This window comes from Artibeus jamaicensis, unplaced genomic scaffold, assembly GCF_021234435.1.
Source record: "Artibeus jamaicensis isolate MK-2021 breed Jamaican fruit bat unplaced genomic scaffold, CSHL_Jam_final contig_391, whole genome shotgun sequence".
Lineage (NCBI taxonomy): Eukaryota > Metazoa > Chordata > Mammalia > Chiroptera > Phyllostomidae > Artibeus > Artibeus jamaicensis.
In genome coordinates, this window is record NW_026521814.1 from 10,978,146 (window position 1) to 11,004,931 (window position 26,786).

General features: G+C 42.8%; 1 protein-coding gene across 6 annotated transcripts in view; it reads left to right on the forward strand.

The window, feature by feature from the left end:
• The window catches only part of MAP3K20 (mitogen-activated protein kinase kinase kinase 20), a 159,805-nt gene extending 133,213 nt beyond the window's left edge, over positions 1 to 26,592 (forward strand). For 4 of the 6 annotated variants that reach the window (XM_037151277.2, XM_053665205.1, XM_053665207.1 and 1 more), the window contains 4 exons: positions 16,573 to 16,689; positions 18,759 to 18,833; positions 21,031 to 21,181; positions 25,038 to 26,592. In XM_037151277.2, the coding sequence (XP_037007172.2) occupies positions 16,573 to 16,689; positions 18,759 to 18,833; positions 21,031 to 21,181; positions 25,038 to 25,741 (1,047 nt within the window). In that variant the 3' untranslated portion in view covers positions 25,742 to 26,592. The remainder of the gene's footprint in view (positions 1 to 16,572; positions 16,690 to 18,758; positions 18,834 to 21,030; positions 21,182 to 25,037) is intronic. The other 2 variants (XM_053665206.1, XM_053665209.1) reach the window with 2 other exon arrangements.
• The last annotated feature ends 194 nt before the right edge of the window (positions 26,593 to 26,786 follow it).

The following is a 26,786-nucleotide window of genomic DNA, read 5'->3' on the forward strand; positions in this document are numbered from 1 at the left end:
ATGCCTGAAACCTGTATAATAATTGTAGTAACCAATGTCGCTCCAAGAAATTCAATTTAAAAATAAACATAAAAATTCAACCTACTTTATTCTTTTTCTATCCTAGAACTCCATGGTTTTATATACTGCCCCTCCCCCCACCCCTGCTCAGCTGGTAACTTTATTCTGAGTAAGTTGATAGACTTTATAAAGTAGACTTTAGAAATGCTGCCAGCTGCGTCTGTGATCCAGTTTAGGAATCTTAACTCTCTTGCCACCCAGATCCTCCAGGAAACTCACAGCAGAGCATGGATGGGGAGGGGCGGTGAGTACCAGAGCAAGTGTTTATGCTGCTTGGCTCCTGGCATCCTGTTTCCTGTTTCTTAAGGGGAACCAGCTTTTAGTACCAGAAGTAAAACGACATTAAGAATAGAACAGTGGGCAATGTGGAAACTCAGATTATCAACTCCAAATAGGGCAGCTGGACATTTAACCGAGCTTCATTCCATCAGGCGTTCGCTTTATGTTATATTTAGAGTCTGGAAAACTTATTAGGCCTAGGTGGCATATAAGTTGGAATCACAATATTTTGTGTTACTTTGGATTCCCATAAGGAGCTAGTATAATGGTAACTTATACTAATGGAGCACTTGCAGCATTCTAGGCATATAGTAGTGAGGTGTTGATATTATTTCCCCTATTTACAAATGAAGAAACCGAGGCTCTGAAAGGTTAAATTACTTGTCCAAGGGTTAAATTACTTGCTACATGGCTAGCAAGTAGCAAAATTCAGATTTGAATGCAGTTGTCTCGGACCCCAGAACCAAGCCCTTAGCTGCTACACAGTTCCCACCTTTCCTTGGAGGCAGCCACGAGAACTTGTAAACACGGCTCCTCCCAGCCTGCAGGCAGTTGCTCTGGCAGAGCTGGTGTTGGCCCCCACCGGCCCACTGGCCCTTCGCTAATTAAATGAGGCTTACCCAGGCCATCCCTGGAACCAGTGCTTAGAAATCAGTGGAAATTGTTGCGAGGGGTTGAGTTTTCATCCGGGGCTTCCAAAGATGCTCTTTCTAGACACTGGACAGAGTGTCTTGCCTACACTGCTGCAGGCGTGTGGGTGCTTTTGCTGAATGGAAATCTTCACCTCCCTTGTTTTAGCCACATAACTTGGTTGAGTGAGAGCTGCTCTCACTCCAGGGTTTCCGTCTAAGAATACTTTTTGTTTTCCTCGGCAATGGGTCATTGGCTCTTCATGCCAGTTGTTAGAAGCAGGCACAGAAAGGAGGCAGGACAGTGAGTTCCTCTGCCCCCAACAGTAAGCACCGGCCCTTCGAACCCCAAGATTCTCCAGCTGTGAGCACCTCCCAGCCCACCTCACGGTAAACAAGTTGCACATTTTAATTTGCCTTCTTTGATACCCTTGACTCCATGGCACTTCATTAATGAGTACTCTGTGTTTAAATGTTTTTATGGCTTGTGGGTAATAAAAAAAGAGGAAAGAATTTACTTGAAAGAGATTTGGTCAAGAATAGTCTCAACCAAAAAAACACGTTTCAACTAACAACAGAATGATTTATTAATGTGGAAAATTAAAAAATAAATTTTGAGTAAATATTAGAAGCTATAAATGATACTCAATACCAAATACAAGGGTCTGTTTTTGACCATAATTGTGTAGACGTCTTGAGTCATTGGTCACCCACAGGCCTAAAGTCACCGCAACTTTTGGTTTTCTGCTGATCCGTGGTCACCTGTGCAGAGAAATAATTTCACCCATTCATTTGCATACATTTACTGAGGACCTCCTGTGTGCCTGGCTCCAGGCGAAATACTGAAAATACAAAGTCAAAAAGTATAATTGAGGCTTACAAGGAACTCATAGCTTATCGGGCTGTGGAAGTGCCACGGGTTCCAGGACTCTCTGAGATGGACCCGATGGGACTTTGTCACTAGCCGGAGACGAGTGAGTGACAGGGAGGGGCCAGGTTGTTGCTGAGGTTTCTAGTGTGGTGGCAGGACCGGTGATGTTATAATTGGTTGAAAAGTGAAATACACAAAGTGGATGTAATGCCAAGGTGCTAAAAATATAAAGAAGCCATTGAAATGGGTGAATTTAACCGGGAAAAGCTTTTTTGGAAGGGATGAATTTTGAAACGTGGTTCAAAGGGGTTCGTGGTGTTGTTTGCAAATAACTTCCTAAATATAGTGATTAAAGCTCGTGCTTAGAAAGTACTTCTTTCTAACCAGCTTAGATTGTTTCGTAAATGTCATCTCATTTATTCCCTTGGCATTTCTGTGAGATGCACAAGGCACAGTGTTGTCATCACTGATTAGGAAACTGATAGAAAGTGAAAGCATTACCAGCTCAGCGGAGGCCAGGACAGAGCTGAGACCAGAAATGACATCTTTATTATCTCCTTTGTGCTACACATGTGCTCGCTGTTATACCTTACTCGAGACTTTGAGCCACGTGTAAACTTTCACAAAATCATCCTACTTCCATCCAGTTCTAACCTAGCAGGTTATGCCAGCCTCACCCTCGCATTATGAAACACTTCCTCACAGATGTGCTTTAAATAGAAATTCCAGTTCCCCACATGAAGCCTGGTTACTGTGACCCTTAAAGGTAGACCTCAGGGAAAAAAGACATCCTCAGAATCCCAATTAACTGAGTTTTCCCACACCCATCTTCACAGAGAAGGTAGAGACCATAGCCCCGTCTCCATGACCAGAATAAGTGACCAGAGGACCCTGGAGTTGGAAGTTCTCTCCAAACCGGAGTTTGCATGTCAGGGACATTTGCTTGCCCATTTCATCTTTTCTGTTACAAACAACATGAAAGGTGTGTCCAATAACAACCTTTGGGAATAATGTATGGCAGCAAGCTGCCTCTCCCATTGCATCTGAGAAGGACCACCAGCTAAGTGCCACTTAAAATTGGTATGTTAGCTAAGGAGCTGACCTACTAAGAGGAAACAGCAAAAAATATTACCTTATACACAAATGTATAAATACAGAGAGAAGAAAAAAACTTTCAGTAAAAGACCTGACAACTTTTTGGTCTAAGAAGTCAAACTAATTTTTGTTGTTGTTGTTTTAGCCTCATTTTATAACCACATGAATTATTGCACCTAAGTGAGGTGGGTTTGCCCGCCACTCACATGTGGGAGCCTGTGCTTGCGGCTGTGGTGCGGAGCCGCAGGCTGGCCCAGGTCCGACTCACTCCTCCGGAGAACCAGGCCTCCCTGGACAGACGGACACCGGCGCCACGCACACTGCAAGTTCTCCCGCAACGTGGCGGCCGCTCCCCCTTCCTCTCCTCAGACAGCCTGGCAGGGAACATGATTGGGCCGGAGGCTTTATGCACTGAAAATTTAAATCAAGTAAATAATAAGTGAGAACGAGTTTTCCTCATTTTCTTGACTTATTTTTAAAGAGTACAATTAATTATTCATTTAAAGAGCATTATATGTGGAGGCAGCCTTGGAATCATGACAATGGCATTGGCAGAAATTGGGTCTTTCTCAGCTCAAGTGTCCTGTGCTAAGGGCTTGAAATGCTCATGGTACTTATAATATTTTATACCTTTGACAGGCATTATGGCAACTATTCTACAAACACTTTTCTTATGTAATTGTTACAATCCCCCCCCCCATCACAGGAAGCATTATCACTGTGTTATCCCTAAGAGGAAGCTGAGGAAGGGGAGAGGTCAAGTTCCTTACCCAGAGTCCCTGCTAGTAAGGGGCAGATCCAGGGCAAGGGCCCAAACATACTGTCATGCTGACCCATTATTGAAAGTATCTTTGCCCCCCAAATAAGTATATTGGTAATAAAAATGGGGGTGGAGTCAGTTAATACTAAATTACCATTTTGTTTTGTGTGGAAAGTACCTTGTTTGATCATCTAAGGCCTTTGACTTGGCACAAAGGAGAGGGGCTTCCAGAATCCCAGGAAGCTTCCGACACTCCCCAGGGTGGCCAACCACCCTTCCTCATTGGCATATTCAGCTGCATGGAGTTTACTAATATATCTGTCATAAATTCACCAGTCAGAAATATTGATTCTCACATTGCCAAGGAATAAACTGTCAAATCACCCAGCAGGCCAGCAGTTTTCTCACTAAGATCTTTTTGAGGCTTTGTGTCATAAAAATTCAAAAGGAATTTTATGAAGGAACTACTTGGGAGGCTGTCCATTCCTTGTATGGGCTGGACAGTCACACACTTTGTCCCTCGAGTCCTTATTTCCTCCTCTTCCTAGTGAGGCAAGGAAACCTGGCTGGCGCGGGGCTCCTGCGGGTCTGGTTGATTACCTGTCACAGAGAAGGCCCTGGGGTTGGGGAGACCCCCGGCTCTCCCAGCGCCCTGGCCTCAGCGGGCCCCTGCACAGGGCTAGGTTTCCTGACTCCGGCAGCTCTCACCAGATGACCATCCTTTCTGGTTTCCTTTAGAGCAGTATTTTGGGTTTTTCCTTTTTTTATAATACTTTTTAAAAAGATTTTGTTTATTTATTTTTAGAGAAGGGAAGAGAGGTAGAAAGAGAGGGAGAGAAACATCAGTGTGTGGTTGCCTCTCAAGCACCCCGCAGTGGGGACCTGGCCTGCGACCTAGGTATTTGCCCTGACTGGGAATTGAACTGGTGACCCTTGGTTTCGCAGTCCAGCACTCAGTCCACTGAGCCACACCAGCCAGGGCTAGAGCAGTATTTTGAAGGAGCCAGCGAACCAGAAAGAGAACGTAAGAGGTGCATTTTGAAGAGGGGGAAGCAGCACTTACTGCCCCAGCAGATTGAAGGCTTTCCTGTCCACCTGTCCCTCGCTCACGTCCCACCCCACCATGGTCCTTTCTCCTACTCTCCACTCAGAGAAATTCAGTCATTCATACTGTTTCTCCAGTTGTTTCAGCTATTTGTTTTTAAAAAGCTGCTTTTTATATATATTTTCACTTATTACTGTACTTTTAGGTCTTTATTAGATTGCTTATAAAATGTTGCATTTAATAAAAGCAATTGAATCTCCAGGCCCTTTCTCAGAGCACTATAAATATCGAAAATGGTCAAATAGGGCTTTTCCCCCTATTGTGTAATTTCCATAAATGGATAAACATGAATAAAATAACAGGGCACAAAGAAAAGGATTTTGTAAGGAAGTAAAAAAGCCAACACCTTTTGTAAATTTCAGAACAGCTAAATCCAGTGCTTTTCTTTACTCTGACATATCTTGTGTTTATTAAAAATTCAGTGTAGGGAAATTTATTTCTCCAGATCAGCTATTTTGGGGGGGAAATATATGCACACGTGTTTGTGTGACTAAGTACATAAGCTTACAGTGGGAGGGTTCTATGAGAAATCAAGTTTTAATTGACAGCAAAGGAACAAATGCAGTCCAGAATCTGACTACCGGACTTGCTGCTGCTCTCTAATTAGACTGTGGCAGTAGACTCCGGACGGGTCGGGCCTCGGTCCACACACTGGGGCCCACCGGGGAGGGGTGCTCACTCCGTGCCTGCTGCTGGGTTGACAGTGATGTGTGGAGATGGTGTGCCGGGAAAGGTCTAACACCTGGAAAAAGCAACCCTGACATTCAGTGTTTGTGGATTTCCATGGTGTAAATACTCCCACTATGGCCAATTTTATGTGACCAATCTGACATCACTGAACTTGAAGTCAGGAAGAGAAGTAAGCATCATACCCTGAGAGCTGACTCCACCACACTGTTGGATCACTTTTCTTGGGCTTTGTAATCGAGATTATGAATTCCTTTTAAAATAGCTCATAGCAAGGAAGTATACATGATAAGACCTAGGTTTGAACAAATTACAAGCCCATCATCGCCAGCTTCCAGCTATAATAATATGTCCAGTTAGGTCAAAGAGAGCTCAAGCTTCCCACTGAGTCCACCGTTGGCCCAGGTCTCCTGAGTCGCCATCAGCTCATACAGGTGCACTGACCACATTGTATGAATCAGAATTTGGGTTTGAATTTGTAAAGAGTAAAGACATACTTATGGAAAAAGAGAAACAAAATTTTAATTTGTGGTTTTCTTTTTAATGTTGAAACAGTCGTAGTCCCAGGTTTTTCAAAGCCTCTGGGGCTTACTGTTAAGTTCTACAGAGAGAAGACCCCGATAATGTGGGCTGGGAGTGGTCCCACTGGTAACAACGCCCACTAAGGAGGCCAGTGGTTTTTTTCAAATATCATATTTCTTGGAGTCATTCAAATATCTTCGTTTCTGGAGTCATGGGAGGTGGAGGACAATTTAGTATGTAGAAAAGCTGCTTTCATATTTTGAGGGTCCTGGGTAAAAGTTTATTTGCAGCCCACTTCTCAGTATTAAAAAAATTTTTTAAGCAGTAATTAGGGCAGCCAGACCACCTTCCATATTGGTTAAGAAATTTACTCTAAGATACAATAGATTCTTAATTATTCAAAAATCAAGAGCAAGACTTACTGTTCTCTTTCTCCAGGATGAATACCTGGTACCTTCCCATTTCAAGTACAATTTTTAGAAAATAAAAATGCTCCTTTCACACATGAGACAGCCAAGTGTCTAATACATCATATGAAAGTATGTCTCACTTGATTTCACGTTATTTTAACATCATCCCCAGTCCCATTTCCTCGTACATAACTCAAATAACAACCCCCCAAAACGCAACATAACAACCTTATCGCCACTGGTGTCTCCTTGGCACCAGTCCGCCCTGACCTTAGACACAAGCCATTGTTAAGGCTATAACGCATTTACATATTTTGCAATAAAACATCAGTTATTTGCATTACTGTGTCAAGTTTTATTTGATTCTTTCACCTAAAAATGACTCATTTTCCTTTCTTGTATTTTAAAAACCAACTACTCTAAGCTTGTTTGAGAATAATCAAAAATTGCCCATTTAGCTAGAAGTCATTTTCTTTTCAAAAGGCAAATGTTATTTAATCTTTCAGCTGTTCATTGTGCCATCATAAATACTTTCTTTTCAGCACAGTTGTGGGGACTGAAATGAGCCCACTAATTGCCTCCCATTTCGACTGACATGTGGTGGTTTTAGTGGAAAGAGAACACAGCAGGGAGAAGGAAATAGGAGGCTGAGAAAATGAGAGCTAATTATTTTCACTGCCTCATGTCAGGCTCTGTGTCAGCCTTGTTTTTACAAACTGGAAGGTTTAGCACTAAATAAAACAAACTGGCGTCATGTTTTTATATACTGGCAGTGTCATGGAAGCAGCTGCACATCTCAAAGACAATATAATGCCTGCGTTCGCATGGACACCATCTGACAGACACTGTGAGCCACAGCTAATGAGGACATCACAGTGGTGCCAAGTGAAAGGTGCTGAATTATGTATGATTCTTCATCAGTACAGCAATAGTCCTGTACATCATTATGAGACATTGTTTTGCTGAAGAGATTAAAACATTCTTAGTTCCAGACCTTGCAACCTATATGCGCTGAAAGAGGTTATTAATGGAATTTTTAGGGAGAGTTTCTTGTGGATTTCTTTTTGGTTGAAAAACAAATCTCGTGGGACAAAGCCGTGATGGGTCACGACACTGTATAGATAAAGAAGAGAAGCAAATTAACCATACTTGCATTATCTTCCTTTTAAAGGCAGCATAATAAAATAGAGTGTAGCGGGGTGATACATAATGATAAATAACCCAGGTGCTGTCGCGGGATGCTCCACTCTCCTGCCTGTAAAACAGCGGGTTTCGGCAGCTGAGCTAGATAATAGCAACGCGTGTGAAGGCGCCTTCGGAGGCCTAAATCATCAACATCTTACTACTTTTAATACCAGCATGACCAACATTTCTATCATATTTTTATTTCATCTTGCATTACTTCTTACATTTTGCAACAGTCGCCTGCTATGAGGCTGTTTCCCTTTTTTCCCCCTCTTGAATCTTAAAAAGTTTATTCTGACCTCTGTGTTTTATATATTTTTAAATGCTTCCTCAGTACAGACCTTTAGAAGGCAGAGGGGCCTGTTTGCTAGAATTCTGAGCATTCTCTGATGATTTTACTTTTCCTCTGTTCATGGGGCAGGAGTGGGCACTTTAAACATCAGTGCCTCTGCCATTGGACTGGACAGGCCCAGTACGCACCTTCCAATTCTAGCCCAGCCAACTGAACTTACTGCAAACCTCTGCATTTTCTGAGCCTCGGTCTGCTCACCTGTAAAATGGTGTCTACAACAGGGTCAGTCTGGGAGGATTAAATAACATGGCTTAATCTCAAAATCATGGTGCCATGTAAAAGCAGTTGGATACATACAGTGCATCCTGTACATTCCAGTTTTGTGAAATTCTAGAGTAGGCAAGATCCACCTATGGCAAAAAATGGAACAGTGGGTGCCTCTCTGGCTGTGCAGGGGTATCCACTGGGAAAGGCACTAGGGAACTTTCCAGGGTAGTAAAAACCAACTTGCTTGTTTGGGGGGTTGCATTGGTTCATTAAAGTATGCACTTTAAAATATGTGCATTTTGTCGTATGCAAATTATATCTCAATAAAAAGATGATTTAAAAAAATTTTGTCTGTAACCTTCAGGTGGAGGTGATCTGTAGGATCCTGAAGGAGCCTGAAGCCCTGATTTGGGGTCTGTTCCCTTCTAAACTGTCCTGAATAATCTTGGCCTTAGATTTTTAAAGGCTTGTCTATAGTGTTAATATTTCCAATAAGATTTGGGCAGAAAAAAATGGAGAGAGAGAGAGAGAGGTTGTCATCTCTGTGTTTCTGAGTTGCCCAGGATTGAAAACAATATTTAAAGCTTAATTTTTGCTCTACCTTCATTTCCTTTTCCTATTTGAAAAAGTTACGTCTCTCTTGATTTCTATTTCTTTTTATTCCCTCCTTCTTTCCTTCCGCGCGTGTGTGTGTGTGTGTGTGTGTGTGTGTGTGTGAGCAGGGATATCTGGCACCACTTGTACTAGCTTGGGACTCCAAAGATTTTTAAATAGCTTGCAAAGAATGTAATAGTGATTTCTCAGTAAGAGATACTTGAGCATTAACTGAGTGTTGTTTAGGATTTTATCTTCAGTGTTAAGAGTTTCTGTTATATTTTGTCAGTAATCTTAAATAAGAAAAAATTTTCGCCCAACTGGCAATGCTGAAGCATTTCAAACAGAACAAATGCTTTCTCGCCCTTCACTAACCATCAGGCACTTGCTCCTAAAATTATCCAGGTGACTTCAGCAGCTACCCAGACAAATGCTGCATGTCCTGGGCTCTCAACAGAATTGGCATTTTTTTTCATCAGTTTCAAATGCAAACATTCTCCCTTCCTCAACAAAATTCCATATGTTTCTTGTAGATTTGTGTTGGGAGGCAGATTATCTAGCTAGTGAAAAGGTTTGGATAACTGCTTTTTGCTGCTCAGTGCCCTGACAAAGAACTTCCTGGGGCCCAGCTCTGTGCCTGTCATCAGTGTCTTTCCCCTAGTGATTAGTAATTAGCATTCCCTAGAAATGTGCACCGAGATGCAGATATGAACAGTGGGAATGTCCCCTTGGGTGGAAATCTAGTCAAAAAATAAACACCCATGGTAGTCAGGACCAGTCCCATGATCTGCTTGTGAAACTAGATGGGATTGGGCTGTTTCTGGTTTGGGAGGTAGAAGTCATCCCTAGTTTAAAGGCCAGGGGTTGAGAAAAGTGTTTGTGATTCCAGATACTGGCTAAGGCAATCCAGAAGGAGCATACAGACAATGGAGTGGCACCATATGCACATTTAGCAATGACCTTTTTCAACAGTGGGAGGGGAAATGGGCTATGTTGGACTTATTGGAGACTCAGTTTTTCAGTCTCTGACATGGAACCCTATAAGGGAATTCACTAAGATAATCTGGGAACTTCTGGTCAAGATGGAGGGGTAGGTATGCGCTTCACCTCCTTACACAATCATAGAAAGAATTACAACCAGACCTCAAAAACTAGTAACACCCAGAACCATCAGAAAACTGAGCTGTGTAGAAGTCTGGCAACCAAGGATTTAAGGAAGCCATGTTTACCCAGATGGGCAGGAGGGGCAGAGTTGCAGAGATGAAGTAGGGAGGTGGTGCGGCATGGATAAGTGGCAGTGGGAGTGGTGGCAGAGCGGATGGTGTCACATTCACATGTGGTAGATAAAAATTGGGAGGAATACCCTGGGAGCAAGTAATCCCAGCCCCAGTCAGACCACACAGCCCAGAGTTTTAGTACTGGGAAGATAAACCCCATTACCTCTGCCTGTAAAAACCAGTGGGGGTTGGAGTGGTGGAAGAAACTGCCAGAATTTCACTGCATAAAGGGCCAATGTGGTCTTAGAACATATGCAAACCCTACGGCAGCAGCTGGAAGGATGCCAGTCTCATACAGGATGTAGGTGAAGTGACTGGAAACAGGGGTGAATGCCAGGTGGACCTCTGGAGGCCAGGCAGTGGCATTGTTCCTTCTCCGACCCCTCTCCCCCCAAGAAGAACCACAGAGCAGTGAAGTGGGTGGCACCACCCTGGCAATTACCTAAGGACCTGCCCCACACAATTTACAGGTGCCTTTGCTACATAGTCCATGCTCCTAAGACAGGGAGAAAAAGCATCTCTACCTAATACACAGAAACAAACACAGAGAGGCTGCCAAATTGAAGAGGCAAAGAAATATGGCTCGAATGAAAGAATAGAGCAAGACCCCAGAAGAAGAACTAAATGAAACATAGATAGCCAACCTGTCAGATGCAGAGTTCAAAACACTGGTGATAAGGATGCTCAGAGAACTCATTAAGGACAGCAAAAAAAATAAAGGAAGAAATAAAGGTTACACAAAGTGAAATAAATAAAAATAAACAGGAAACCAACAGTGAAGGGAAGGAAGCCAGTATTCAAATAAACAGTTTGGAACAAAAGGAAGAAGTACACATTCAACCCAGATGGAAAGAAGAAACAAGAATGCAAAAAAATGAGGAGAGGCTAGGAACCTCTAGGACAATTTTAAATGTAACAGTGTTCAAATCATATGGGTGCCAGAGAAGAAGAGGAAAACCAAAAAATTGAAACTTATTTGAAAGAATAATGAAAGAAAACTTCCTTAATTTGGTGAAGGAAATAGACATACAGGTCCAGGAAGCACAGAGAGTCCCAAACCAGATGGACACAAAGAGGACCACACCAAGATACATCATTAATTAAAATGCCAAAGGTTAAAGATAAAAAGAGAACCTTAAAAGCAGAAAGAGAAAAGCAGAGAGTTACCTACAAAGGAGATCCCATAAGACTATCAGCTGATTTCCCAAAAGAAACTTTGCATGCAAGAAAGAACTGGCAAGAAGTATTCAAAGTGATGAAAAGCAAGGACCTACAACCTAGATTACTCTACCCAGCAAAGCTATCATTTAGAATGGAAGGGCAGATAAAATGCTTCCCAGACAAGGTAGAGCTAGAGGAATTCATCATCACCAAGCCATTATTACATGAAATGTTAAAGGGACTTATTTAAGAAAAAGAAGAAGATCAAAACTATGAACATTAAAATGACAACAAACTCACAACTATCAACAACTAAATCTAAAAAACAAAAACAAAAACGAACTAAGCAAACCACCCGAACAGGGACAGAATCACAGATACAGAGATCATTTTGAGGGTTATCACTGGGAGGGGGAAGGGGAAGTATGGGGGAATGGTGCAAGGATTAAGAAGGATAATTGGTAGGAACAAGATAGATAGGCTGATATCAAGAGTAATATAAGGAAGGTAGAAGTCAAAGAACTTACACGAATGACCCACTGACAGGAACTAAGGCAGGTGGGGTTGCTGGAGGGAAGGCACATACCGGGCAGAAAGGGGCAAAGGGAAAAATTAGGACAAATGTAATAGCACAATCAATAAAATATACTAAAAAAACGATGATTTGAACTAGTTATTAACTCTAGAAGATAAAAATCCTCTGTACTGTAATTCTTACTCTTGTTAACCCATAACGAGCATAGCTCAGGCTTTAGAAAAGACTGGGAGGAAACCTGCTCTCACAGCACCAGTTGGCCACCTTGATTCAGTTCTGTCTCGGTCAAATACCTCATCTCTCCACACTGTTGTTTCCTCACCAGAGGTAAGGCTCTCGGGCTGTCAATCACAGTTCATAGCCATTGTACCTCCAGACATCTGATGTTCCTATTGGTAGGGCCACAGCAGGATCCATTCATGCAGGAGAGGGCAGAATTGGTGTTCTTGTATAATCCATCTATGTAAGAAGATACAAGTTTCCTCCTTCTATTTATTTCATAAAATCAGTCATTGTTATGTTGCCACCTGGATGTACCTTCTTTCTTCTTTTTTCCAACCCTAATCATTCCCTGGCACTGGAGTTATTCAGTGCCCTCTGGATCCCCAAACTCATGCCCAAGTACAATGCTCTGACCCAGACTGGTTGCTCTGGCAAGGTCCCTGGTCTCAACACTCTCTGTACCTTTCTGCCTGGGAAGGCTCACTACCTTCGGCCCCCTTCCCTAGACTGGTAACAAATTGGAGCTCTGTTAGTGACCAGTGTTGGTTACAACAATAATTACTCCTTTTTGGCTTGGGCAGGATGCTGGAAACTTTAATTACATTACCTCATTTCATTTTCACACAGCCCAAGTCATGTGTGCGTAAAGACGGGTTATATAATTTGACTAAGCCTGGGAGGGAAGAAAGTCAGGGGAATTCAAACACACGTAGTAGGACTTCAGACTTGTGTCTCTCTCTCTCTCTCTCTCTCTCACACACACACACACGCACACGCACACACACACACTGCTGCTCCCCCAGTAATGCCTTAAAGCATAATCCTTTTCTGTATTGTTTCCATTTTAATAGGAATCCTCAAAACCTTAAACCAAATGAGTGAGCCACTTCGGATTGCCGGGGGTGGAATGGTTTTGGAAAAGGCCTCCTTTGAGGCTCCACAGGGTCTCGAAATAGAGTTATGTGCTCTTGATTTCTGCCTGTCAGGATTTAGAGTTGTTCTCACATATCCAGACTGACTCTTGAATTGTTTCCGACTCAAAAATCAATAGCCACATTTCTGTCACTCACGTCAAGCCAAAATCAATAGTTCTCCCTGGTAAAAGTAAATGGCTTTTAAAACAGAGCCCTCATTCCCATGATCTTGTCCTTATCACTACCAAGAAACTAAAAAGGTAGCAACTGATGATTTATTTCATCTTATTTGTATGCAAACCTTTTCAGTGATCAATTGATTAAGAGCCCCTTACATGGCAACTTCATCTGCAGCTGGGCCCTGTGGAATTCCATAATGCATTAAGTCCTGCTGGTTGTGGAGAAGGCTCATTGACACCTCGTGACTCACTAGGTAACAAAAATACAAGGGATGCCTCAGTGTAATTTGAAGTTGAGCAAAAGTTAAAGAATTTTGTTAGTTTGTGGATTACTTTTCTTAACTAGACCACAATTTAATCATAGACATCCTAAGAGTTATAGCAAGGCATTGACAGATTATGGTAATAATTCAAATGAACGCTGTGTATTCCCTCTCATCCAGCTTTGTAACAAGTAGTACCTACTTTTTAATGAATGGAGAATGCCACCCTTGTCTTACAACATCCTTGATTATACTTTTATTGCTTCTGCAGCTATCTTCCTTTATGGTGCAGGTGAAAGGCTTTCTTTCAGATAAGAGAAAACAGGAGTTTGGAAAGGAAGAGTTTTATAACCCTATTAAGTATATCTTTGTTTCTCCAAGATCCACTTTGGGGAACAAAAAAGCAGTTGCCACAGGGAAGGACCAGGGGCCACTTGGTTTTCAGGTTGTATTAGCAAAATAATTTCTGGTCCTTCTCCCTCCTGCCTGTTGTCAATAGCTGAGCCCATTACGGAGCTCCAAACACCATCCGGGGAGTCAGGCCCACCACCCCTCCCAGTGGCTCTTCTCATTGGCATCTCCTCCAGCTTTGAAGCCAGGCCACCTTCCACCTCCACCACTTATTAGCTGGGAAACTCTTGGAAAATACCTTAATCTGTCTGAACCTCATTTTTCTCAGTCACCTTTTACTGTGGATATTAAAGAAGGTATCGCGGTGGAATGACCAGGCGGCGTGCCTAAAGCACAGCAAGAACTCCACAGTGAGTCCCAGCCTGTCGCCAGAGCTCTGGGCGAGTGCACTCTAGGGAGTGAGGTCATGGAGGAGTACCTGGACGGCGACAAGGGAGAGCCAAACACAGGGAACCAGGCATTTGCACACAATTCAAGGTCTTTTTAACTGTGCTCTGGACTAAATTACAAAATTTGACAGGCAAAAGGAACAGAACTAAATAAACTCAGCTTGTCCAAGGCTTTTTGTTTCAGCCACTGGCTCAAGGCTGTTTCAGAGAAGGGAAATTATGACTCCAAAGAGTCATTGTCCTGCCCAGTTATCTCGGGCCTCTGTTGCCAGGCAAGCCGGGGCTCCAAAACAAAGATACATGGAGAGATTTGTCCATTGTGAGCACTAATATTCTTATGTCAGCCAAGAGCTGGGTTTTCACATTACTGAACAGACCTTTTTCTTCATGAACTGTCTCTCCATCTCCTGCCTTCTGCTGGGGAAAGGAGGTCACTCCCCGCGGGCCTGGGCCCCTCTTGGCTCTGCAATTCTCCTAGAAGCTTTCCCAAAACATCAGGCTCCCCCAGCTTCCTGTTGAAGCCAACAGGTTTTCCACAGCTTCTTTGTTAGTGCTCTTTCGTAATGATTTTGTCTGGGCTTGCTCGGGAAGCATTCCAGGCCTGGTGCTACGAGAGTACTTTCGAGTTGCAGCACGTCAAGGACTTGGTATTTATCCTTAATCTCTTCAATGAACATAAGAGGGAAGGTGAATTTATAGTCCAGGAGTCAAATCCAATACAAAGACATGAGTTTATTTTTCCTTTTAGTTGCACATATAGTGTTTATCCGCCAACATATTCACTGCATTTTTCACAGAGCGAAGTTGACAAAAGTTTACAGCGAACCCTCATATACCCACTTCCATGATTCAACAATTAACATTTTACTCTCCTTGCCTTATCACATAGCTGTTCATCAGAATCTCTATCCCTTTAGCCATCTATATCAATCCTTGTTTTTTAGGCATTTCAAAGTAATTACAGACATCAGTACACTTCCTCCTAAGTATTTCAGTATGCTAGAGTTCAGTAAGAAAAATATATGCCTTAAGTATGCATTTGCTTACTTCACGCATACACCTAGATAACCCCAACCCCTACCAGGAGAACATTGGCAGGAAGTCCCCTCATGCCCCCTCCCATTCAATCCCCATCTGCAGAAGCAACCACTCTTCTGAATTTTTTCCACCATTGGTTGTTTTTGTCTGTTGGAGAAAGTCAAAGAAATGGAATTCTTAGTAGGTTCTTTTTGTAAAAGACTTCTACTCACTATAATGGTTTTGCAATATTTCTACATCGTTGCATGCGTCGGTGACTGTTCCTTTGCACTGCTGAGTAATACTCCGTTCTACGAATACACCACAGGGTATCCTTCCTCCTGCTTGCCCTGCTCAGTTTTGTGGCTATCATGAGGAAGCTGCTCAGAACAATACTGCTCAAGACTTTTTTCACTAATCTTGAGTAGATATCTAGGGGTAGACTTTCTGGGTCAGAGAATGCATGTATGTTTAGTTTTACAATAATTTGCCCGAACTTTTCCCAAAGTGATTGTACCATTTACACTCCCACCAATAATCTAGTAGCTCCAAATCCTGGCCAACATTTGATGTTCTCAGTCTGAGCCACCTGGTAGGTGTATGACGGTATCTAATTGTGGTTTCAATTGAAATTCCCCCAGTGACCAATGGTGTAGAGCACTTTATCATCACATGGTACTTTTACTGACAATTTAGCATACCATCATTTAAAATACCAAGAGGTTTCCTATAAGAATTCAGATATCCAGCTTTTATGAAACATTAAAGGACTTAGCAAGACTGGGCTTATATGTCCACATGGGGGCAATCAACAGAAGCTGAGTGGTGGCTGTCCCTTCAGGGCAGTTGCCCTTTAGTTCCCAACAGTCCTTTACCCTCCCGGTAACTCCCCAGTATGGAGGCCCATTACCAGTTGCCGTACATCATCACATTGGCAGGACTGTTCTCCCTCCTGTTAAGAAGAAAGCAAGCTCTCACTTGAGCTCGTGTCATTATCAATACTGGAAAGTAAGAGGTAGATCGAGCGGGCCTTATTAAACCTCAAAAAAAGGTGGGAAGAGCACATCTCCTTGTGTCAGTGAAAAAATATTTCTACAAAGTTTAATATGTAAATTAAATGGGTCGATTTTGAAAGATTGCAATTTAAGGCTCTATAATGAAACTGCCTGGCTTTACTCGTTTTTATTATCTGCCTGGCCCCTCTAGGATTTTCAGTTTGCAACTCCTATAATGGAGCACTTAAATTGATAAATTGTGTCTCAAGATTGCCCTAACTGGGGGTGATGGATTTGTACAAAGAGATCTAATTCCATGTCCTTTTATTGAAAAGGGGGGAAAAAAGAAACACTTCGATAATACTTCATTTAGAATACTTCCTGTGTTATAAAACATTGAGACTGAAATTTGTTTCACTTTCTCAAATTCTATAATTTTGCTTTTAATTCCAGGACTGTAAGTGGAAAATGTATATGGAGATGGATGGGGATGAAATTGCAATAACCTACATCAGAGACGTGACATTCAACACTAACCTACCTGACGCAGAGATTGTAAAGATGACAAAGGTAGGGTTCTATTTACGGCTTAAAAGCTTCTTTGAATTCACAGATACCAAACAAAGACATTAAAATACCCCAGCAGTGTGCTTTTGTGCTGTGCACGCTCACATCAGCTCAGCCTCTAGCTGGCTGTTGAAAGGCACATTTTATTTAGCAGATTGAGATCATAATAGTTTTTTGTTAAAATTCCACTTATGCTGTGTGAACTAAAAAGTACTACACCGAGTGTCATTTAATTTTTTCATTTTTTTCTACCTTTCTTTATGCATATTCTGTCTTTTACTAAAGAAAAGGGAATGATAAAGATGAAAATATTTACCTTGAATCTTGGGCCATGTTAAACTTTGAAAAACTTAGGAGGGAGGCTTTCTGGTTGGGTTCAGTTCCTTGAAAGACAGCGAGGAGTTTAGTGAGGAGGCATGCGTTGAAGTCATCACTGCTTCCTGGCCTTCACACGTATGAATTCCCGGAGTGGCCAGGGAGCACGTCCCTACTTTAAGGCCAGTGGTAGAAGCCTGTCCATTAAAACACTGAAGAAAGACTTAGAGAGATGCTTAGCTTCTCCTCATGCTAAAAACAAAAAAATAAATTATTTCCATCCCAATCACACTGAAAAAACACAAATGAGACTTCAACTGTAGAAGGTCAACAACTTCAGGTAAGTAAGCACCATATCAACAGGACAATCACCCTAAACGTCACACGAGCCATTAACTCTTGTACACTATTAAGTGCATATTTGGTTTCAGTGAAGAAAATGGGGTGAGTAGCAAAGAAGAATCAGGGTATGAGCACACGTGGGGGAAGGAAAACACTCCTCAAAGCCACAGCATTAGACTTGCAAATGTGTTCCCTTCCCAGGCATAAAATTGCTAAACACCCAAGTCCTTTTAATTGACAAGTGTGTTCATCAAGTAGACTGATTTGATATTCATTGTTTGATTTCCCTGAGTAATGGAGTTGTGTCAGTGGTGCTATTTATCTGTAACGGTTATGATATGGTTGGAACCTTCCTTCACTTTGCCGGGACGTGTTAGTGTGATGTCTGAAGGCTGGACAGGTACTTCTTCCCCGCCACCCTGTGCTGTCTCTTGGCTGCAGCAGTTGTCCATCACTTCAGTGTCATTTAGAAGCAGGATCCAAGCCATTGCCTGCTAACAGCAGGAAGGTGTTCACGGCGGAAAGAACAGGCTGGAGGTGTTGCTACTGTAATGCCACATACACTCCTCAAGGAGCTGCACCCTCTACAAAATCACACACCGACACTAACGGGCCTTATGTGGAAGACAGGCTTGCAGCAGACCACCCCAAACCTGGAGAACTTTTCAACACCAACAGCAGCAATAATGATTCAAACTAAAACAACAACAACAAAACGCACAACAACCCGCTAGCCCAGTTCAATCTTGGCTGCATTTGGTTTGTCCCAGCTCACAGCCACTAAGTCATTTGCAGTTTTTAACCAGGAATAAAGGTGGGTTGGGGGAGGAGAGGAGAGATTCATTTCTAATGATGACCATTTTTATCAAAATTAAGATAGGATCCAAGGCATACACTTCTTCATGAATCCTTTGTTTTAATACAGCGGGGAAATGACCCCACAGTTTTCATTCGCACACACAGCTCAGCCAGACGGCCAGGCAGAGTGGAAACACAGGGGCTGCTGGAGCCTCTGAACCAGCTAGTGCTCGCACTCAGAGGAGGCACTTCTGAGTCTCCTTAGATTGCTAAGGCTTTCTCTTCATTGGAAGAAAGCTTCCTGCTAACGCTTCAAATTATTAGCATGAATTAATGACCTAATGATAGGATTGAGTAATATTTCAGAAAAGAGAAAATTGTGGGAGAGACCAGGACTAGATGTTTGTAAATATATGAAAGGCTGTCTTATAAAAACCAAAACCCCAGACGTTAGCACGTGGTGAGCAATCACATGTGAGTAACGCGACTTTCATGAGAAGCTGACTTGATGCCAGTTCGCCAAGTGTGTGAGGGGCGGCTGGCGTCAGTGAGACCGGCTGCAGCAGGGCAGGCCTGGCCGCATCATCGCCCTACAGCGTCTAACTTGTGTTTTTCAGCCCCCCTTTGTGATGGAGAAGTGGATTGTCGGAATACCAGAAAATCAGACCGTAGAATGTACTGTCACGTATGAGGTAAGCCTGGAGCTGGGCGGGGTGGAGGCGCTGGTGGCCTTACCATCGGTTTCTCAATAGGAATTTATTTGCTCCCTCAGAGCGCTTAAAGTGATTTAAACAACATGAATATGGGAAGATCAATATAACTACCGAAAGTGTTGGGTAGCAAAGAGAACAGGATACACTTACCTAGGCAGAGATTGAGGCCATTTTCATCCACTCGACAGCTGATGACTGAGCACCTCCTATATGCCTCATGTGTGTTAGGTACTGGGAGTCCCAGTGACCAAAGCAGGGTTGCTTAGATTTGAAGCGTGAGGGTAGATCAGTGATTCTTCACAAGGACTGACTCAACTCCTTCTACCACCTAGGGATGAGGGGCGTCTGTCATCAAAAACATATTCCATAGATTTCATATGGAAAATTACAAAAAACTTGCACTTTAAAATATGCTATTAAAATTAAAATTTATATATTTAGCAAACACCTACTGACAAGGCCTGTTCTGTGATTAGAATAGACAAAATCTATACTCTCTTGAGGCTTATATTCCAGTGGGCGTAGACAGCTAATAAACAGGTAACAAATAAGTAAGTGATGTCAGAGAGAGATAAATGCGAACCAGGAAGCAGTGAGCCCCCGGCATGAGATCCCGTGGCCGGGGAAGGCCTCTCCTCTGAGGAGGAGGAAGCAGGGAACAGCAGAGGAAGGGTTATAGCCCAGAGTCTTGGCGCTCATGGAGATAGTAGTGTGCACCTACCATCAGTAAGACAATCATTTCATCCATTCATCCAAGAAACACTCAGTAAGGATCGGCCATGAACTAGGCACCATAAGAGGAGCTTACATCTGTTTTATCTCATTGATCTTGTGTCAATTTGGAAAGATAGGTAGCATTCTCTCTAATTAGCAGCTGGAGAAAACAGACTCAGAGAGATGAAGCGTAGCTGAGGATTGGAACAGTCCGTGTCATTTTTGGTGCAGTACCACCCGGGTCCTCTGACTATAAATACAGTTTCTCTTTTCCTCAGCTGTGATGTCCATTCCCTTCCCAGCAGTGAGATGTAGGAAGTCGGCCTCCAGTCGGATTGTATCCACTGCTGCACTGTGTGGGTCTTCTGAGCCGCCGGGGTCTGACTGTCCAGCATTAGAATCCAAACCCTGCCCAGTTCACCTCCCAGGGTGGCCCGATGCTGGAAGCCAGTAGTTTGATAGCAGTCACTCATCCTCACCAGCCAGGGTGCCAGCTTCTCAGGGATGAGGCACCTGAGAAAGAGCATTAATTGTCAAAGTGTTGCTTGTAGGACACAAAACCTGAAAAAAGAGGTAGATTGGTGCTGAGGAACTCAGAATCTAGACTCTTCAGGATGACCAGTCCCCACCGCCCAGAAAAGGCCCTCTGATTACAAACTGGACAGTTACAACAGCCGGAGTTCCTCTCTGCCTCCTGTCGGGAGACACACTATCCCGAATTCTTCCCTCGTCCTTCTCTCTGCCCTTCCACTTCCTCCTCCTCCTTCTTCTCAGACTCCATGATGACATGCCACTGGTGATCGTAACTGTCACTTCAGGACTTTTTAAACATATTTTCATAACTTTACTGAACCCTGAGAGACTCTTCACTGATTTATGGCACCTGGTGATTAGGGAGGTTTCAGGACAAAAAAGGAGCGTGTCTTGATCTGGCAACCTCTTCTTTTTCAAACCCTATTCTTAACTCCATTCTATCTCACTGTGCGTCTGCTGCCCTGCATTCTCGGGGGGCATTTAGCCCCACCAGGCTGCCCACACTCACCCAGTTACTCTGATGAGTAGAGGAAGTCTTGGGCAAAATGGTGGTCGGGTATTCATTTATTCAACATCGTATCAGTTTTCAAGTGCTGTACACAGGAGAAATTGTTTTTCAATCCTTATTTAAAAGGAGGTAAGTTGAGCTTTACCAAATATAATAAATTCTGGGAGAAGACAACCACCTTTTTAATGACTATAATCCACTAAGGAATAAAGTGCTATCATCTGGAATAAAGTGGTTAAAATCTGCCTTTTAATCAAATCACCATATTTAGGCAAATTGTACAAATATGCCTAAATATGCACTTACGATAGTAGTGTTCTAAGAAGTTCCATGGAAGTGATATGATAACCCGATTTTCTTTCCTTCCTGTTTTGTAAATATGTGTATGCCTAGCCGTGGGTTCTCTACTTTTTTTTACAGAACGATGTTAGAACTCCAAAAAGCACTAAACACGTTCATTCAATTCAGTGGAATAGAACAAAACCTAAAGATGCAGTGAAAGTTGTCCAACTTGCCATTCAGACCCTGTTCCCCAGCTCAGAGGACAACCCCAGAAGCAGGTCAGACTCAAGTAAGTTCCACATGTCCTGGACTAGATTCCAACACCTAACTACCAAATTCTCCCACCAGGGACAAGTGTCAGTCTGTGAATAGATAGCGCTTTCTAATATAATACTTCCCTCTTCTGTTTTTCGAATATTGGTTTTAAATAATATTTATAAGCTTAGGAGCATATTATAATAAACTTCAATAGTTAGATAACTATGATAAAAGATGAAAACTGATGGTTGATTATGTTATATTGGTACATAAAACACATATGCCTAATTACACACATATATGTATTTAGTTTTCAAAGTTGTAAATAAAAATATTGATCTTTGATGTCCAGCAAACATTCCTAGGAAGCTGCTGCTATCACTGGGGCAACTTCCCGAGTCCTGAACACGTGGATGCCACAAAGCCCAGGAATGACATGAGGTGGGGGAAGAGAGGAAGGAAGGGAGGGAGGAAGGGAAGGGAAAATAAAGGTAAGGGAGAATAGGAAAAGGGAAAAGATGAAATGCATATGGTGGATAGTGTTAATGGCGATTACAGATGGTATAAAGAAACAGTTTAGAAATAACATGGAGGAAAGCTGGCTGACTTGATGGTGAATTGGTCATCATTTGGTAGATTCAGGGAAGAGGTTCTCATCTTCACCTTTGTAGGCCCAGAAACTTGAATACAACCCACAGTTAGGTTCTGCAGGACTGTAACAAGCTGAAAAACACACGGGAGATGGATGCCTCAACCCTGTGCAGTTTGGTTTTCACCATGAGAAATATACCTGCAAACAAACCAGAAATAAATGTTTTCTGATCAGTGAGTGTGTTTTGTCCCAGTAAGAAAATATGCCTGAGAAGCCGTATCACAAGGTTTTTGGTCGGCATGGAGACAAAGTACCCTGATGGCTAATGCCGCTGAGTTATGAGACCCTACCTACATATCTTCTACTCTAAGGGCTAGCTTGCCAACCACATCAGGTATTTTTAAATGTCCACCAGCCAGGAGGCCCAGAATCTTGGACAGTACTTCAAATCCACCAACAAATTCTTTGACAGCATGCTAGACCTGCCTTCCTCTGTCAACACAGTACTGGGGTATTTTCTTTCACGATTAATCACAAGCAGATATTCTGACCACCATGATCGGGCCTGAGCTTTAACCAGCCTTCTGAGCCACAGACACATCTTTGAACATCTCTCGGAGCATCTGTCTCTACACGTGATTGACCCATAGAGTAGGCAGTGATCCTTACTAGCTTCTCTACAGAAGGCACTCTGTTTCTAAGTTCTTTTTTTTTTTTTTTTTTTTTTGCTAATTCAACAGTCTCTTGTTGCATGGTTACTATCATGCCTTTAAGGACTTCTTACTTCAATAATTTTTCCTGCCAACACACACAGTACCTGCCAATTGCTTCCAAGTTTTACATTGTTCGCATCCCACCACTTGAGGCTCACCAAAGAGATACTCTGTCAGTCCCAATTCCAGATTCCCTGGGGTAAGACTTACTGGTGCTATTTTTCAAGCATTCTCCTCTGGACCAATTAACTGTGTCCAGAAGGGCAGGTAGTGGTGGGTGGTGAGGACATACTGGGCAAGATACTGTAACCATGTGGGTGGAGACATTCCCAAAAGCTAGCAACGAGCAGACATCTAACAGGTGTCCTCTACTTCTCTTAAATCTCAATCTTTTGGAAGAAAGCAAATTATTTCTCTAAGAGTGTACACAGGACTAGTCAGTGCCCTTCAGTCTCCCAGCAGAGTGGCTTTGGGCAAACCTTTTCTTCTGATTATTAACTGAAGAGGTTGAAGGATGAAAGGGGGCTTGACCTCCCTTTGATTTACTCCAGTTTTAGCTAGTTTTCCATCCTTCCTTCCCCCTCGTGTTTCTTTTTGCCTTGTGATATGAAAGCTCAGAAGACGACCTGCATCAGTTAGAATATATTTTTTCAGCTGCAAGTAACAGGAAATACCACTTCAGTATACTCCTTCCCAATAGTACAAAGTGTGGTCTCAAGACCAGCAGCCTCAAGATCATGGGCACTTGTTAGGAATGCAAATTCTCAAGCCCACCCCAGACCTTACCTGGGGGTAAGGACTAGCACTCTGCATTTTAATAACCCCTCCTGGTGATTCAGAGGCATTCTAAAGTTCTTAATCCATGAGTGTTAACATACTAAAATTTATCTTCCATAACAAGAAGTTCAAAGGTAGGCTGGGGTCCAGGTGCAGTAAGCTGAGCCAGCTCAGCTACATTAAGGATGAGGAATAAACCTTTTCTTCCTTCCACTCTGCCATCCTTAACACTGCCTTCACCCTCATCCTAGTACCTCTCACGTTCCCAGTTATCACATAAAGACACGGCAACACGCAGAGGGAATACGAGGTCCAGCCCTTGTTCTCATGTTTAGGAATGAGAAAGACTTGCCTAGAAACCCCCAGCAGATTACCCCTCAGGCTACTTTGGCCGAAACCAACCATCACGTCCATTCCCAGACGTGACATTACTACGTGTGGCTTGGACTAATCTAAGTCTGCCGCTAGAGCCAGAATGTGGTCAGCTTTCCTGGACGCACATGGATCCATGCAGTGGGCTGGACACCAGACAAAATCAGGGTTCTGTTGGAAGCTAAAGGTCAGAGAAGTCAAGGTGAAAGGAGGAAGGCATTGTGGTGGATGAAGGCTGTGAGGAATGTCTGGACATAAAAGGTCACCTATATCTGAACAGTCACCACAGAGGTGTGTGTGAGTCACCTGTGCAGAGCAGTGAGGGAGGCAACTTGCTGACAGAGAGGAATGGGCATTCTCGGATCTTCTCCGGAAGCTCCATCCGACACGCAGGGTCCAAGGAGCTCAGGAGGACCACCAGGAACTCAAGAAAGTGGGCAACCTAGTCGGGCCCTGGAGAAGACAGAAAAGATCCTGGGAGTGAGGGACTTGCTTATTCACTGAAATATGTACCAAACAATTGTTAATTGACCATTTCCTTTTACCTTAACTTCTACCTGTTTACCATGAAGCTTCATTTTCCATGCCAAAAAAAAAAATGTGTTTTTCTTATTCCTAATCCTCAGGAATCTCTCCTCTGGGGATATGAACTGCCAGACACTCGCTAGCTGGCTCAACTGTTGGAATCCAATTTCTTTTATCAGCATTTAGAGTTCTCGAGGCTTTAAAAGTGCTGGCTGGCAAAAAGCATTTTATGAACTAAATGTGCCCCTGCCATCCAAACGCATTTAACCAGCAACTTCAGAAGTGACAATATGGTAAAGTGGGAAGAAGGATCTGGAATTATTAGCTGTGTGACCCTGGGCCAGTTACTTGTTTCCCAAACTTTCTCCTCCTTTATAGAATAAGATTATTAGTATTTACCTGAGAAGATTATTCAGAGGATTAAATGAGATAATATAAGCAAAGCATGGGGAACAGGGCCAGACATACAGCATATACTCAGTACGTTGTAAATGCCATTTTAAATAAGTATTTATAGCCCTGCCTGTAATACTTATAGGTTTGGCTCAGTGGATTGAACATCTGCCTGTGAACCAAAAGGTCACAATTTCAATTCCCAGTCAGGGCACATGCCTGGGTTGCCAGCCAGGTCCTGAGTTGGGGACATGTGAGAGGCAACAAGTTGATGTTTCTCTTGCACTTCAGTGTTTCCCTCCATTTCTTTCTCCCTCCCTCCCCCTCTCTATAATAAAAAACAAAATTAAAAAAGCGTTTATAAAGGTGATGTCCTCACACCTAACCTAGAATTTCTATGAATGGAAAAGCTTAGAGCATCCCAAACATTATCCAGAGACAGACTTATGAATTAGGCATGCAGCTTTGCAGCTTCGCTATGGCTTAAGAGACGCTCATTTCCATTTCCTCTGCAGGTGCTGATTGCGAGTGGTTAGACACTCTGAGGATGTGGCAGATTGCATCCAACACTTCTCTGCAGCGTTCCCAGAGCAATCCTATTCTGGGGTCACAATTCTTCCCCTACTTCAATGACCAGGATTCCTACGCTGCTGCTGTGCGGAGGACCCAAGTGCCCGTTAAGTATCAACAGATCACACCTATAAACCAATCCAGAAGCTCCTCTCCTACCCAGTACGGGCTGACCAAAAACCTCTCCTCTTTACAGCTCAACTCCAGGGACAGTGGCTTTTCCAGTCTTGCTGCTGACAGCTCTACAGAGAGGAGGGCTCAGTCCTCGGGTAGAAGTGGGAACAAATACAGTCGCGGTAGTACATCACTCGGTTCATCTCCTAGAGGAAGGTACAGTGGAAAGGGTCAGCATTTCACTCCTTCCAGAGAGAGATATTCTGAAAAATTCTACAGAGCTAATCAGTCAGCACTCAATACACATCAGTCATCTGACTTCAAGCGAAGCCCAACTGGCCACCATCGACCCCGGGCCATTCCAGGGATGCCTTTGCACCCTAGCACTGACTCAGGAGCCAGCGAAGAAGAGAACAAAGCCAGTGAAGGAGGATGGACAAAAGTGGAATCCCGGAAGAAGCCCCACAGGCGCTCTCCCGCCAAGACTAACAGAGAAAGAGCCAGAGGAAGCTACCGCGGGAGGAGAACCTTTTGATGAATTGAACTAGATGAGTTGTCGTCCAACTTTAAAAAAAAAAAAAGAAGCAAGCTGTTAAAAAAAAAAAATAGAATGGATTTTGATAATATGATGCCTTTGGATAGAACTGACAAAAAGACAACTTTCCCATTTTTAGACTCGGGGAGAACTTTCTAATTGAAACTATTGCCAAACTACAACTAAAATTATGGATGTTGGTTGACCAATGAGATTAACTAGGCTTAAATCATAACTGTACATATTTTTCCCCTGAAGTAACACTTTTAGAGAAGGGAATATGCCATCCTACTACCCTAACTGGTAATGGTTAGCAGGGCCTCAGCTAAGGTGAAGTTAAGTGGGGCCTGCATCTTGGGTGCAGAATCTAAGGAAGCACCCAAAAGCTCAGTAATCAAGAGAAATCATATGCTAATGCAATATTTAAATAAATGAAAATTAATGCAAAAAATATGTGACCAAAAATAATCAAAATCCCAGATAAAGACAAAATCAATATTAATGATTTTTCTTTTTGTCTAAGGCTCCAAGATGTCTTAGCAAGGTACTGTTACTGATCCTGTCTTTATTTCAAATTTTGATATTTTGGTCATCATGAATTTTTTGCATTAATTTTCTTTTTAAAAATATTGCATTAAAATAACATATCTTAATTACTGAGGTGTTGGGTTTTGGGGGGGTTGATGCCCCCCCTAAATTTTGTGCCCAAGGGAAGTGCCTCACTCACCTCACCTTAGTCTTGCCATTGCTGGTTAGTATTTATTTTAGTAATATATTCGGGGTTTATTATGGTCAGAGACAAACAGATTTGGCTTGTCATTTTTAAGCAATAAAAAATGTTATCTCCTGGACTGTGTGGCTCAGTTGGTTGGAGCACCATCCCATAGACCGAAGGGTCACAGGTTCAATTCCCAGTTAGGGTAAATACCCGGGTTGCAGGTTCGATCCCTAGTTGGAGAGTGTATGAGAAGGCAACCAATACGTGTTTCTCACATCAATGTTCATTTCTCTCTCTCTCCCCTCCCCTCCTCTCTCTGAAAACAAT